Source organism: Brachyistius frenatus, unplaced genomic scaffold (assembly GCF_029030835.1).
Source record: "Brachyistius frenatus isolate BFR_SWC_R1_liver_20210118 unplaced genomic scaffold, ASM2903083v1 Contig_3, whole genome shotgun sequence".
Taxonomy (NCBI): Eukaryota; Metazoa; Chordata; class Actinopteri; family Embiotocidae; genus Brachyistius; species Brachyistius frenatus.
In genome coordinates, this window is record NW_027210602.1 from 10,891,324 (window position 1) to 10,906,092 (window position 14,769).

Genomic DNA, 14,769 nt, shown 5'->3' on the forward strand with positions numbered 1-14,769 from the left:
TTTAAGTGTGGCGCGGATGGGTTGAATAATTTAATATGTAGTTAACAACATCCTTATTTTCAAGAATACATCCCTTTTTTCCCCTGTGTGTGTGTGTGTGTGTGTGTGTGTGTGTGTGTGTGTGTGTGTGTGTGTGTGTGTGTGTGTGTGTGTGTGTGTGTGTGTGTGTGTGTGTGTGTGTGTGTGTGTGTGTGTGTGTGTGTGTGTGTGTGTTTCACAGCTAACCGAACACAGAGCGGAGCAGCCACCAGTTCTCAGACAGGAGATGCCTTAGGGAAAGCACTTGCATCTGTAAGTCCAACATGAACACCACATAAACCCACATTTTATAATTTTTTTGTTGAATTCTATTTCAGTATTTTCAAGGCTTTTGGAACAAATAATGAATCAAATCTATCTGTATGATGTTTTCCAGCACTAGCCACTCTGACTGTTCTTTTTTTTTTTTACCAGATCTACTCTCCAGATCACACGAACAACAGCTTCTCATCCAATCCATCCACCCCAGTCGGCTCCCCGCCCTCCCTCACTGGTAAGCACGTGACACTTATGGTCCAATCAGCACGCACCAGCTACATTGTCACCAAACCAACACTGAACCAACCTTTATAGAAGGAAGAAGCAAAGCTGACTTAAGACTTTGACTGGAGTCAGATCTGCTTAAATCACAGAAATGTGGACTGAAAACAAGAACTTATTTAAAATGACATGAGACTAGAACTTGTTTTAAATTATTTTAGACCTGAACTTGTTTCAAATGACTTGAAAACTGAACTTAAACTTAAATTACTCTTGACTTCATGTTTGATTGAATTGAGATTTGACGACTTGTATAAATGTATATTTTCAAAGGACTTGAGACTTGAACTTGTTTTAAATTACTTAAAAATCAAAATGATCAAAAATGACGACTTGAATCCCTTTCAAATGACTCAAACTTGTTTCAAATGACCAGGAAATTAACTTAACCCTCTTGTAGTTGACCTCGACCTTTCTAAAATGAGATCAGACTTGACTTTAACGGTTCTCAAATGACTTGCAACTTGTCTTGACCTTTTTAAAATGGTAAAATATTTGACCTCATTTTGCACTTGATGTAATTTGTCTGAAATTACTTTTGACTTGACTTGGACTAGTTTTAAATTACTTGAAAAGTAAGTTGAACCTCTTTCAAATGACCTGACACTTGACAAAAGCTTATTTTCAGTTGACTTAAATGCAGCTCTGGTTTAAATCACATATCTGGTTTAAAGAAAAATATAAGGGTTATTTAAACTCAAAATCAAAAATAATGTATTTATTTTATTTAATTATTTAAAGGGAATTCCTTTCTTTATTACTAGTGTAGTCGCTCAGAGTAAAAAAAAAAAAAAAACACAAAAATCATTAATTATTGGAGGAGGAAGAGGGGAGCGGAGAGGACACTACACTCCCCTCTTCCTCCTCCAATTACTCCTTCTCTGCTGATGCTGTAAACTCTAGCCGCCCCTTAAAGTGAAAAATGACTTTTCCTAATAATAGTTGTGTCCAATTTGTCTCTAATTGTGGCTTCTACAAATTCTGTTTGATATTTATCCACTGCTCCTTGTGACTGATAGCTTTAATTACGAGCACCACTTCGACAAATCGTTCACAAACCTACCAGCTCTGAAAACACAAGTTCCCCCCTTATTCTTTCTCCTCTTTCTCCTCCTCCTCCTCCTCCTAGTCATTATAGCTGCCTAGGATGCTGCCTGCTAAACCATAATTGGTGTTTATCATTGTGTCAGAGTTACTCCACTTTTTACAAATTAAAAATGAAGCCCATTAGAGTAAACTACATGCGAATTGATATCCAAGACTAATTTTGCGAGGGTGTTTTACAGCATTGGACTAAGATTAATTTACCCTGGCGTTTAATATGTATATTTGTATTTGCACATGAATGTACCCAGGTGATTATTCATTAATTAGCATATGGAAATGAGCATGTAATATGAATAAAGGAGAGAGGGTTGAAAAGACTGAGACAAAATAGGAAGACAATGAAAAAAAGAAACATGTGCTAATGAGATGAGATCAGAGTTACAAGGAAGAGATCAGCGATGAGGGCAGAAAAAGGAGGAGCGAAAAGGGAGGGGGGAAGGGAGTGCTTTACCTGCCTGGGCAGGTCCCAGCATGGTTGGGACAAACCATGCTGATTTATTTGTGGTTTTCAAACTGAAAAAAATGGTGACTACTTTTTGCAAACATCTAATTTCTCCTTTTTTTAAAGAACATTTAAAGTGAGAAAGGGACCATCATACTCAGTGTAATATCTATAACGCCATGTGTTGATCTCTGTATTTGAGGTTTATTGAGTCTTCATCAAATGCTTCCTTGTAAGGATTGTAAGGTGCAGTCTCCATAACCTCTGTGAGGGTACAAAAATAAATGAATGGCATTAGCAAGAACAGTTGGCAGTGGAACATATACTGTGAGCTTGCTAAATTATTATATATTATAAGAAATGTACATGATAGATATATCTTCATGTACAGTATAAAGATGACAATGTTTGGGGCATTTTTTAATATAATGCACCACCAACCACTACAACCTCAATGATAAGCTGTGAGCGGGAACGACTGGATAGCTGAGAAGTTTAAACACCCAGGCCTACCACATTGGCAGAAATGCATTGAGTTTGGTTTGATTCCTGGATCGGCCGGACCAGTATTGTCATTACCCTACATTTCCTGCCTCTGTACTAAATAAGGTAAATATGAAACAAACAAAAACTCAATAGATAATAAACTCTTTGACAACAGCTCTGAAAAAAATAACTTTGTATATTTATGACAGAAATACTGTTTTGGATTACATTAGAATGCAAAAGTGTTCATAGTAAAGTGTTTAGTTCACTTCATTAATTTTTAAAATCAAGTTCAACTTTGATTGGCTTTGCGTTTTATAAACAAGGCCACAGAAGAGTTGTGGTGCGATTTTGGCGTAATAATCAAACCACATTACCTCAACTTTCGGCTTCATCAGTGATGCTCACTGGCCTGGAAAGCAGTTTTTTTAGATATACAATCACGGGAAAAGGACCACTGCCAAATGGTGAAACCATTTTTCTACGCATCACAAACCCTCATGCAATAAAACTGAGAAAGATGAAAGATTTGCTGCCTTCAAATGGAATTTTCAGCTCATGGTTACAACAGGAAGTATGCTTGCCGTTCAAGTGGTTAAGTCATAAGAACGCTATGAGGCAACATGGATGTCTAGAAGCCACAGCAACTAACAATTTAGCAAACTAGCCAGAGGGTAACGTAATGCAGAAAATACAAAGGCACAATGACAGAGGGAAGAAAAGATTTTCCTCACACATATTATTGAATTACAACAACAAAAACTATTGGACTAAAATTACACTATTAACTTACTATCCAATGAAAAATGAACTTCCATTTCCTCCGCCATTTCTGGAAAGGTCAGCAAACACATCACAACTCATGAACTCTAAGCTTTCAGAAAATGTAGAAGTCGCAAATACCAGAAGATGAACTCTTTTCGTGAACACGGTAAACTTAATCCCAATTTTAAGCCAGCATTTGTGACTTTTGCCACCCACCTTTAATGAAATCCCTTCTGTAGTAGTATTAAAAAAAAGAAAAACAAAGTTTTAACAGCTATTGTGGCTATTCTTGTTTCTCCTCTGAAATCTACTGACAGCCCTTTATCTCTCAGAGCCTCATATCAATGTAAATTCACTCAACTCTATGTCTCTCCTCTGCCTACCAGCTAATTAGACCTGTCGATTCAGACGCGACCCTTCAGAGTACAGAACAGCACAAAAGCAGAGCCGAAAAGAGACACAAAGCTTGTTTATTCTGCAAAGGGCCCATGCTAATCAACCACTTGTAGCTTTTCAAAGACAAAAGCCCAATATTAGCATTTTTGTTATGAGATATGAGTTGATTTGTTTTTGTCTTCTCTTCCAGTCTCTGTCTCTATTATGTCCGAGCACCACGAGTAGATACAAAGAGAGCCTCCTTGTGTGTAAAGACATTTTGTCTGGAGTTTGGCACTGCACGTTGAGTGGCCTCTTTCTTTGACATATAAAAGCAGGAGGTTTTGGCTTAAATCCACAGACATCTAGACATTTTCTGCAGGTTTTTATCCTATCATCGACTGGGTCTATCACAGAACACATGCAGATGGAAGGATGTGTGTTTGAAGTTAAAGAAAAAAGTAGAACATAAAAAAAGTTGAAGTCTCATCCCTATCTCTTTCTCAAATCTGCCTGTTATCTGAATCCTCTCATGTTGTTGCTTTTACTCTCTCTCAGACCTCTCCTTGTTCTCACATCCTCTCCTGATGATGTCTCTTCTTTCCTAGCTGCCAGTTCAGCCACCTGGTCGAGGAACGGCGGACAAGGAGCATCGTCGCCAAACTACGAGGCTCCACTACATTCTCTGGTAGACACACACTGACACATAAATACTTATAGATGGTGTATTCTACATATGTCAATTCATCCATCTTCCCATTTTATCTTGTTTAAAAATTGCAGACAGCAGATAGTATTGTATTTTTGTTTGCTTCCTACACTGGAAGTTGTGCCATCATCACAATAGTGTTGTGTTTAATATGCTCATTTAAATTGCTTATACTTACTTCCATAATTCTCTGCTAAAGTTAAAAACTTGTAAGAACTGGTATGTGGAGAAACAACTTCACCTTTTCTGGAAAGGATTATTTTAGTTGCTCAATGCTGTCTGCAAAACAAACTGCATTCGATTCACCAAGCAGAAATCTCAGAAAGAAATAACTAATAACTTCAATAAAATAAGAACTATCCACATGGAGATAGTGACCCTTACTGGCCCTTTAAACCTCTTTTTAAAAAAAAACATAGTGTCCTTTTAAAAAGGAAACCTTTCTTTCACGTCAGTCTGATACATTTGCTTTGCTTTTAGTTTCTCTTTTCTACTTCTGAAGTAGAGATCAGAGATACACATTTTCCATGCTGCCTTAACTGGTTGAACATTTTGTTTCATAAAGATTTTCATTCCAACACACTCAGATAGTCCTAACTATATTAGATTTTTCTTGTTTTTAACAAATTCCGTAAAACAAAACAAGACCAATATGTTACCGGTTTTCTACGGTGACTGCACTCTGGCCCAAGTCCACTGCTCCTACTTCTGATGTAAATCTTTGGTTACGTGTAGTTTCATATTTAAAACAGTCTTTGTAAATTACTAAAACAGCTAGGCACCACAGTTTTTCAATCTGAAAGAAACTGTACATTTGTTGGCAACTATTTTCTTGAAGTTAGTGAGTATTTGTGGCAGTGGAAAGGTGTATGTTTGACTGAGTCCACATTAACTACGGTGTTTGTGTTCAGGGCAATGAAAGAACATGTTAGCCAGTGCAACAGTGTGGCTCACTAATCTGTTTTGATAGTTTTAAGACAACAACAGAGCTGCAAAGGATTACAGTAAATCTTTGGAAACAACGTACAAAAAACATGAATCCTTTCTGAAGCTACGAATAAATCATAGCTATCAGGTTATTATCTGCTTTTCTGTTTCATCAAAACGTCACTCCCGGATGATTGTTGATTGTCAGGACTGCTTCAGTTCAGAGAGCATTTCGCGTATCGTTTATCTCTTTCTGTATTCTCTCACTCTGCAGCAAAGTCGTATCGAGGACCGTTTGGAGCGTTTGGACGATGCCATCCATGTATTGCGGAGCCACGCGGTGGGACCATCGACGGGTATGGCCAGCGGTCATGGCGACATGCACAACCTCATCGGAGCAGCACATACGCACAATGGTGCCATGGGTGCTCTGGGCAGCGGTTATGGGACGGGACTGCTATCCGCCAACAGACACTCCCTCATGGTAGGACCTGAGTCTTTTAAGTAAAACATGCACATCACATTTTAGGCTGAAACCTTGATGTTTGATACCAGCCAACCTTAATACTACTATAAAACACTTACTTGACTTTTGGGCTCATAAAACCTGAAGGACTTGAGAAAAGATTGGGAACTTAGGTCATTTTATGTTTTACTGCAGCTACTTTTTTTTTTAAATTTAACAGAAAGGAGTCCTTAATTTAATAATGCTTCTTTGTCATGGAGTTTGACCAGTAAGGCTGGAGCTGAAAAATTAAGTAGAATTACTACATAGGGAAATCAAAGGCATGAGTATAGACTGAATTTTGGACTTCACATAACTGAAAAAAAAACTCAGAGAGGAAGCAGGTGAGGAGAGAAGGTTCAAACTGAAAACGTGAAGTCAGACAGCAGTAATGTTTTCCATATTTAGGACTTAAGGCTCTTTTTGTCAACTTGAAATAATTAACATAAAGAACCAAACAGCTGTGTGACATAAGGAGATGTAGGAGGGCGAGTGAGAGAGAGGGCCTTATGAAATACAGCGTACAGTATAAACAAATCCAGATGTCTGAACATGTTCAGTCACACCTATGTCGTTTTGAAGTCTGGACTGTGTCCGAAATTAGCCGTTTTCCACATAGTTTTCGCCATCATTCCTGTCAACAATTATCATATGAAGAGAGTTTTAATGAATCAGTATTTAGGCACATCTTCAAATTGTGCATATTAGCTGGTGTACTGATAAAAGCATATTGCGATAATGTGTCAAAAGTTCCATGGAAACAGATGCACAATGAATCCTGACGTTCGTGAAGCATGTGACCATAGAGTTTTAAGGACACCGGTGAGGAAACTGGAACTCTTGTCAACATGAATGCATGAGACAAACTTAAATGCTGTAATTCCATCACATTTTCATTTGTTTACATTTGACTTATGTCAATGATGTTGTTTTGCACTCTTCCCTGTCCCACTGTTTAATCTGATGCACAGTGCGGCTAGTCAGCTAGTGCGGTGATGCAGTCGCATTTTTCTGTAGTGATTCTTTGAACATTTCAGCTAAATTTGAATGAAAAGACTAATTGCTAAGATTTGGGAACACAGAACACTGACACAGTGACTCTGTGTGAGTGGTCAGATGGATCAGATGGGCTGTAATAAAAACAACAGGTTCATTTATCACACTTCACTTCCCCAAACAGACAAATAAAGCAAACACAAAAATACCAATTTTTTTTTTTTTTAAATTGTGTCAAATATGAGTATAAACAAAATATTTTGGGGAACAAAACAAAACATTTGAAGACGTTATGTTTTATTCAGCAAAGCTAATTTGTACAGGTTTTTAACATCTCATTGGCTGAATTATGAAGGGATTCAATAAAAATAAAGAAAGGATTAATTGACAATGTAAAAAAATCATTAGGTGCAGTTTAGATAATGTGGATAATCTGTCTGATTGTATGGTAGCTTGTGTTTTTTTTTTAGTCGCGTTACCGTTTTCCCACATCTTAGCCAGTTGGTTGGTGAGTACAGTGTGGTTATTACTGATAGAAATAATGGACACTACATAGTTTTTGGTCCAGCAATGTTGTGTTGTGTCTATAATGGACACAGCAGGCTGTAGGGAATAGCAGCAGTACTGCACTGTGTTCTCACTACAGTAGTTCAAGAGCGTTGTCCCTTTGTCTCTGTTCTTTGTTAAAGTATTTACTTTGAAGTGTGGTTTTCTAAATGGAGAACACCTGTGTGTGTGTGTGTGTGTGTGTGTGTGTGTGTGTGTGTGTGTGTGTGTGTGTGTGTGTGTGTGTGTGTGTGTGTGTGTGTGTGTGTGTGTGTGTGTGTGTGTGTGTGTGTGTGTGTGTGTGTGTGTGTGTGTGTGTGTGTGTGTGTTTTGGCCGACTCCCTCAGAGATTATCTTCTTCTCACGCATGTCTGTCCAGCTGTCTCTCTCTCCTGCAGCTCAGTATTGCATCATTGTCCTCTCACCTTTGTCTGTCTGTCTAAAGTACACCTAAGTACGTACGTGGGTGTACTTTATTGTCCTTTACTGCTTCTTTGCTCTTGAAGTTGCGCTAATCTAATAAACTGTACACTCATTGAGCATATGGGAACCCCTGGGCAATCTAGTGTAATACAACAAATTCTATTGTAACAAAACTGTTGTGTTTTTGGTTTTTGATGACATTGTCAGAAAAGTTATGTTTCTAGTTCATTAGGTTGCAGTGGATGGTGGCGGTGTACTGTAATACTTTGTGCACTACATTACCATGCATGAAAGGGACAACATGTTTCTAACCCTGCCCTGAGTGCAACCCATTAGATTACACCAGATTGCATACATATAAATTAATCAAATTATGATGTAAAGATGTGTCACCTTGTAACACCCACTCAGCAGATCTGCAGAGCATTTTAGCCTCTTTCAGCTCTCAGTTTGAAACCACATTGTTTATCTGGTTCAGTCTCAGCACTCTCACTGACCCTGTCAGCAGGCAGCTGATTTCAGCGAACAAGTTTAGATAAAGCCACTGTACGCTACCTGTCCAGCACTAAACTGCAGTCACAGTTAGCAGCTGCAACTCCAATCGTGGCTCTGTGTTTAACACTTAAACCATCTGCTTTATACAATAATGATAATGTTCATAAGGTTAGTGGACAAAAATACTGATTAATGCAGCATTAAGAACATAAAGGGTGGAAAGAAAGTATTAGGTTGTAAAATTACTGAAGACTAATGGGAAAATTTGTGATTGATCTGTGGAGGAATGAAACAACATGGCACTGTTTAGTTTTATGTAATGATTTAAATAGTAGTGTGGAGAAATAAGACAAAAAAAATGCATTATGTTGATTTATTTATGTAGCAGTTTTGTCTCATCACCAAATTACACATGAAGTGACTTCTCAATTAGCTGACTTCTCCAATAGCCATGTTTTACCTACCTTAACTTTATCTCATAATACCAAGATCTTGTGTCATAATTTTCAGACGTCATAATTATGAGATGGGTTTTTTTCCTTCTTTGATTGCACTTCCATCAAATTATCCAGGATAGAACTTTGAAATGGGAAGAAAATATCTCTGGATACCCTCACGTCTCTTCTCCACCATTTGAGGGTTTACATTTATGTACCTTGTCGTTCACACACATGCACACACACACTCACTTTGTGTAGAACATAAACAGGAAGTTTGAAAGGAAGCGACCCCACAGAAGTACAGAAAAAAAAAAAAGAAACAAGTGGAAAATAGAAATAATGGAGTCAGAGGAAGAAGTGATGTCATCTCTAAAATGACACCATTGTGTTTGCACTGAGACTGTTTTCTCATACTTACATTCACTCTCTCCCCCTCCTAGTTGTCTGTTTCTTTCTTTCTCTCTTTTTTTCTTTCTTTCTTTCTTTCTTTCTTTCTTTCTTTCTTTCTTTCTTTCTTTCTTTCTTTCTTTCTTTCTTTCTTTCTTTCTTTCTTTCTTTCTTTCTGTAACTTGTCTTCATTAATTTTTATTTTATTTCCACTCCATATGTCTGTATATTTGTTTCTATACTTGTTCTATTTACTCTGCAGATGTAACTACTCTCTCTTCTTCTGGGTTTTGTCATGCTCTCTCTCTCTCTCTCTCTCTCTCTCTCTCTCTCTCTCTCTCTCTCTCTCACACACACACACACACACACACACACACACACACACACACACACACACACACACACACACACACACACACACACACACACACACACACACACACACACATATTTGCCTTCAATAACTGCATATTTACCTTGTTACATACTTTCTATCACTTCTGTTTTCACTTCCTGTAGGGGTACTGAGCTCTCTCTCTCTCTTTCCATCCCCCCCCCCCTCTCTCTACACACACACAGACACATACACACAGCTGTATGTAGTTTGGCAGTGTTAGGCAGAGACGCCTGCAGGCTGAGGTCATAACTCTGGGAAAACAGGTGGTAGACTGATGTGGGAGAGAGAGAGAGAGAGAGAGAGAGAGAGAGAGAGAGAGAGAGAGAGAGAGAGAGACATACACAGGCATGAATGAGTGCATCATACATACATGTTAAAAAACATAAACACAGAAGGAGATGCGAACATTATGTTCCAACATTATACTTCAGGCATGCTGTGTGTTCATGAGTCAAAGTGATTTTGGACCATCATTGGGCTGATACAAAAGCAGTTTGTTTGCAGCATAACACCCTACAAACAGCAAGGACAGAGTGACGTGACAGTTAACTTAATGTGATTGGATTTAAAAGAAACTAAAGAGGAAGAAAAGACATGACTTTCCAGACTCTCCATGAGGGTTTTAGAATATGTTTTCTGTTCTGCTGTCTGCCTCAGATGATGTGTTTAAGTCACTGCAGTTATTTTACTGCATCCCAGCTCAGTTTGCAGGGTGACTCTAAAAGGAGGGGAAGGGTGAAGAGAGAGAGAGATCTCCTCCCTTCTCTCCATTAGGCAGGGTTACAGTAAGTGAAATGGATCATAATCTGCATCACTTTGCTGTAAAACACTCAAATGCTTTTTAATACCCTGTCTACATTAAATTGACTCTCATAAGCTGATGGAAATCCACTGCCCCAATCTTCTTCCGTGCAATAGTACAAAGTGAAGGGAACTCTTAACACTACGACGTGCAGTGATGTTTTAGACACTAGTGCCCTTCCAACAAATCCCTGTACCTTAAAATTCTTGCCTTTGCAGTCAAGTAGAGGCTGTAACATAGCAGATTATTGACTATAGTTTTGGAATGGTATTGTCAGCTGTAATGTAGGCGACATGCTTATAGCCACATAATGTTATGATGAGTGAAAACAAGTGAAAAAAAAACTGAAGTTGTGTGTTCCTTTTCTTTTCTTTATTTAGATTAATTTCTTCTGCAGCACTCAGAGCAGTGGGTTAGTTAAGGTTAGTCTAATGATTCATATTTCATTTTAGCTTTATTCAGTGATGCAATGATAAATAAAAAGATGTATAAACCCAGATGGTGGTCACAATAAACAACCGCAATTATCATAGCATTCGTTTCTGTTTTGAATATGAATCATCTTTATATTGCATTCTTTTGGGCCATATTGTTTATTTTTAACGTATATATCTTCCTAAAAGAAACAAATTACAGAATTGTATGCTAATATATAGCACTAGAATATGATAATACTACTGTTTCAGCACAGCTTGCCTGCTCTCTGTATTTGAAAGCTGTGTGGCGCTCTATGAATATTTATAGGTAAAAGGGGTTAGGATCATTGGACATTTGTGTTCAGCCTCTTGTTCATAAAGATAATTAGATAAATAAACTTTAACAACCTTGATAATTGGTTGATACAACATGGCTTTGAGTCCCTGGAGGAGCAGTGAAAATACACAAATCTCATCTCTTTATGTACAGAAGACCAACTGTGACCAAAAGATGTTTTGTTTTTTTGTTCGTTTGTTTTAATAAATACATATTTTACTATCAATAAGTAAAATGAATATACATACTTAAAGAGGAAATTATAAATAGTTAGACATGTAATGTGAAAGGATAAATACAATTAAAAATGTCCTTGATCTTAGATTCAAAGAAAAAAGTGTTTTATATATATAAATAGAAATAAAAACAATGTATCTCAACTGTGACTAAAATAAATTGATAAATACATATAACACTACTAAAAAGCAAAATATGTAAATGAAACATACTCACAATTAAAAAGAACAAATAATTCATGCCCAATACTACAACAGTGTGACATTTTTTTTAAATCTACATAAAAAAGGATACATGAAAGAATAGTTTGTCCCAAAAACAAACATAATAATAGCAAAGTACCTTTTTCTTTTTCTATAGCTTTCATCTTCATCTTACATTATTCTTGAAGGTTGCTCAACACTTGTTAATATCCACCAAGTTATTAAGAATAACTATAACATTTAATATGATCAAGATTTTTTTAATTTTTTTTTTAAATTGACATAAAATATGCCCAAATCCTACAATCTTAGATTTAAAAAGAAAACTGGCCAACTGGTGGATAAGTATGTAAATGTCAATTTTTTTCTGTCAATGTATTGTTTACATTTAAATTTCATATTACAATAGTGTAAATGCTGTTTCAGTATTTACGTTATTGTAATATGAAATTTCAAGAAAAAAAAAACCTTTTTTTTTTTATTATTTGCTTTGACAAAAAAACTATTCACCACATAAGATTTTTCCACATGAAATATTTTCCTTTCTATTACTTCTATTTTACTCTGTTTCATCTCTTATTTTTAACGATATTTTGCATGACAACGGAGTCTGCTGTCTTTCACTCATGGAAAAGGTAAAAAAACATCCATTGGAAACTGTTGCTGTATTTTTCCTTCTATGGAAGTCCAACCTCAACAATAAGCTCCTGTGTGTGTGTGTGTGTGTGTGTGTGTGTGTGTGTGTGTGTGTGTGTGTGTGTGTGTGTGTGTGTGTGTGTGTGTGTGTGTGTGTGTGTGTGTGTGCGTGCGTGCGTGCGTGCGTGCGTGTTTGTTAGGGGTTGGACTAATGTAGAGTCCAGTCCAATGTATTTACTGTTTACATAGCAAATGCATTGCATGAAGCGTTCTACTTTCTTTGAAGTCTGACTATAGGATCTCACAATATTTTCACAATTTCATATTTAATTTGAGATCACAAATTAACACGTTATTACAATACCTTTTTTAAAGTTACAAGAACGTGTCCTCAGTTTTCTTCTCAATTAATTTTCAACTACAAATAGATTTCATTCCTGCTCCTCGGAGAAGGAACTTTACTTCTAGTGAAGGGTTGTTGTGCTCTATGGTTCTCAGACATTTTTAGACAACCTTTAAAGAAATTGTTTGTCAAGGCACCCTGAGCCACCCCAAACCTCAATATAATATACTGTGTATCTACACAGATGCCTGTTGGTGTTAAAATGTTAGCTTTAATATTATATTATTATATCAATATTCAGTCCAACCTAAAGAACCATATAAGTGTTTTTTCCCCCCCTCTCTGATTACAGGTTAGAAAAGAAGACAAAAAGTTGACCTTTGATTCAAAATGACAAAAAAAGCAGTCCTGCAGCATTTTGGTTACAATAATAAACCCAGAAGAAAAGATTTTGGAATAGTCATGGTTAAAAACATGTTTGTGAACAGGAAACAGCGGCCACTGTTAAATGTTGTGTCAAGCCATCCATCCACCCCGACCTCGACCCCACGTGGACATTTTGGCTCTATAACCACTATGAACATGAGAGAGCAATGTTACCTCGACAACCTGCAACCCTGAGCCGTCATACGAGTTTTAAATAGTGATTTTGATCATTATTGCTTTCCTCTACTCTTTTGTTATGTTTGAAAAAGTAATAGATGGTTAAAGTTATAGATCCTGAGTTATAAAATCTGTATTTGTGGCATCGTTGTGTATGCAACAATTTCAAATGGGACTTCCGGCTTCGTGTTATCTCCTCCAGCTCTTAATGTCTTTTTGCAGAGGTGTGTTTTTTTGGTCCTGAAGAATAGTTGAAAACGACACATGGAAATTGCAGAAATCCAGCCAGAAGGGGATAAGATATTACAAATTACAGTTTATATTTCTTCCTTCAAATATATTACTGCAGCAGCAGAGGCAGAGTTGTCCCTACTGTTTACAAGTGCATGACAAATCTGTCTGTGTGCGTGTTTGTGTGTGTGTCTCATCTCTTGACCCAGAAATTCTCTTCTTTCTCTTCTCCTTCATCTTCCTTTGTAATCATCGCTCTCACTCACACAAGGAAACACACGTCCCACTGATCAACAACATCACAAATGAAAGCTTTTACACTGCCTTTTTTATAACTTGCTTTATTGGAATAATATTTGTATTTTTCGTAAGCGGGGAAGAAAAATTACTTACAAAAGAAGTGAAAAGAATATAAAAGTGCACAAAAATGAGAAAATCAGCTAATAAACGTGTTAAGTAACTATTATTATCATAGCATTGTTTGAATTTTAAAGTTGTGATGAAGAACAGAAATCAAACCTCATACTTTTTGGATGTGTGAAGTATGGAAAACTGTTGAACACAAATTTCTGGTCAGACTTTTGGACATTTGCTGACTATTTCTTTAAATCAGGAAACTTTCCTACCCATAACTCTGTAACAGACTGATTTCCACTGTTGATTTGAATACCATCAGCCCATTCTGAATCATTGTCTGAAAGCACAAAGCCTCATATGTGGTGTAAACTGTTTTAATGTACCAATACCACAGCAACAGTTTCTTATATTGTAACAATTCCATCCATTCATCCACCAGCAGCTGTTGGTTAAGTAGTGTTGAGAGATCAGGGTTAGGTTTAGAATGGAGGATGTTAGATGTTGACCCATTCATCCACCCCAACCTCTTATTTTGGTGCCATGTCTTCTTTCTTTTTAAACCTTTTGCAACTTTTGCATTTGATCAGCACCTTCACAAAAATAAATACTGAGCTCCAGTGTTTTAATTGGGTGTTTTTTTTAGTTTTGTTTTTTTTAATCAAACACTGAGTATCAAATTGACACCAGTATAGACATTTGTAACACTATAGTATACATTTACTATAGATATAGCTATATTAAGTAATATAGATAATATAGATTGTATAGATTTATACTGTTAATTTATCTAACAGTATAGATTTGTAACAATCCCCGCCCCTGCTGTACATTTTGGATGTCCTATTTGCTTTACTGCAAATACTCCGTTTTTAATGATTTATATTGATTTTGTTCCTTCAAAGCAGCCACTGGTTACAGTTCATTTCCATCAAAATCAACTTTCAGAAATGTGAAATTTGTAGTTGAGTATGTAAAGTTACATTATCCTTACATGAAAATGGAAGAACTTATAAATTGATTTTGTT

The 14,769-nt window shown here is 36.7% G+C and overlaps 1 protein-coding gene across 9 annotated transcripts in view; it reads left to right on the forward strand.

Moving 5' to 3' along the window:
- tcf4 (transcription factor 4) overlaps positions 1-14,769 on the forward strand; it is a 248,444-nt gene that overhangs the window by 206,946 nt on the left and 26,729 nt on the right. For all 9 annotated transcript variants that reach the window (XM_069706317.1, XM_069706353.1, XM_069706335.1 and 6 more), the window contains 4 exons: positions 221-291; positions 454-532; positions 4,363-4,442; positions 5,665-5,874. In XM_069706317.1, the coding sequence (XP_069562418.1) occupies positions 221-291; positions 454-532; positions 4,363-4,442; positions 5,665-5,874 (440 nt within the window). The remainder of the gene's footprint in view (positions 1-220; positions 292-453; positions 533-4,362; positions 4,443-5,664; positions 5,875-14,769) is intronic.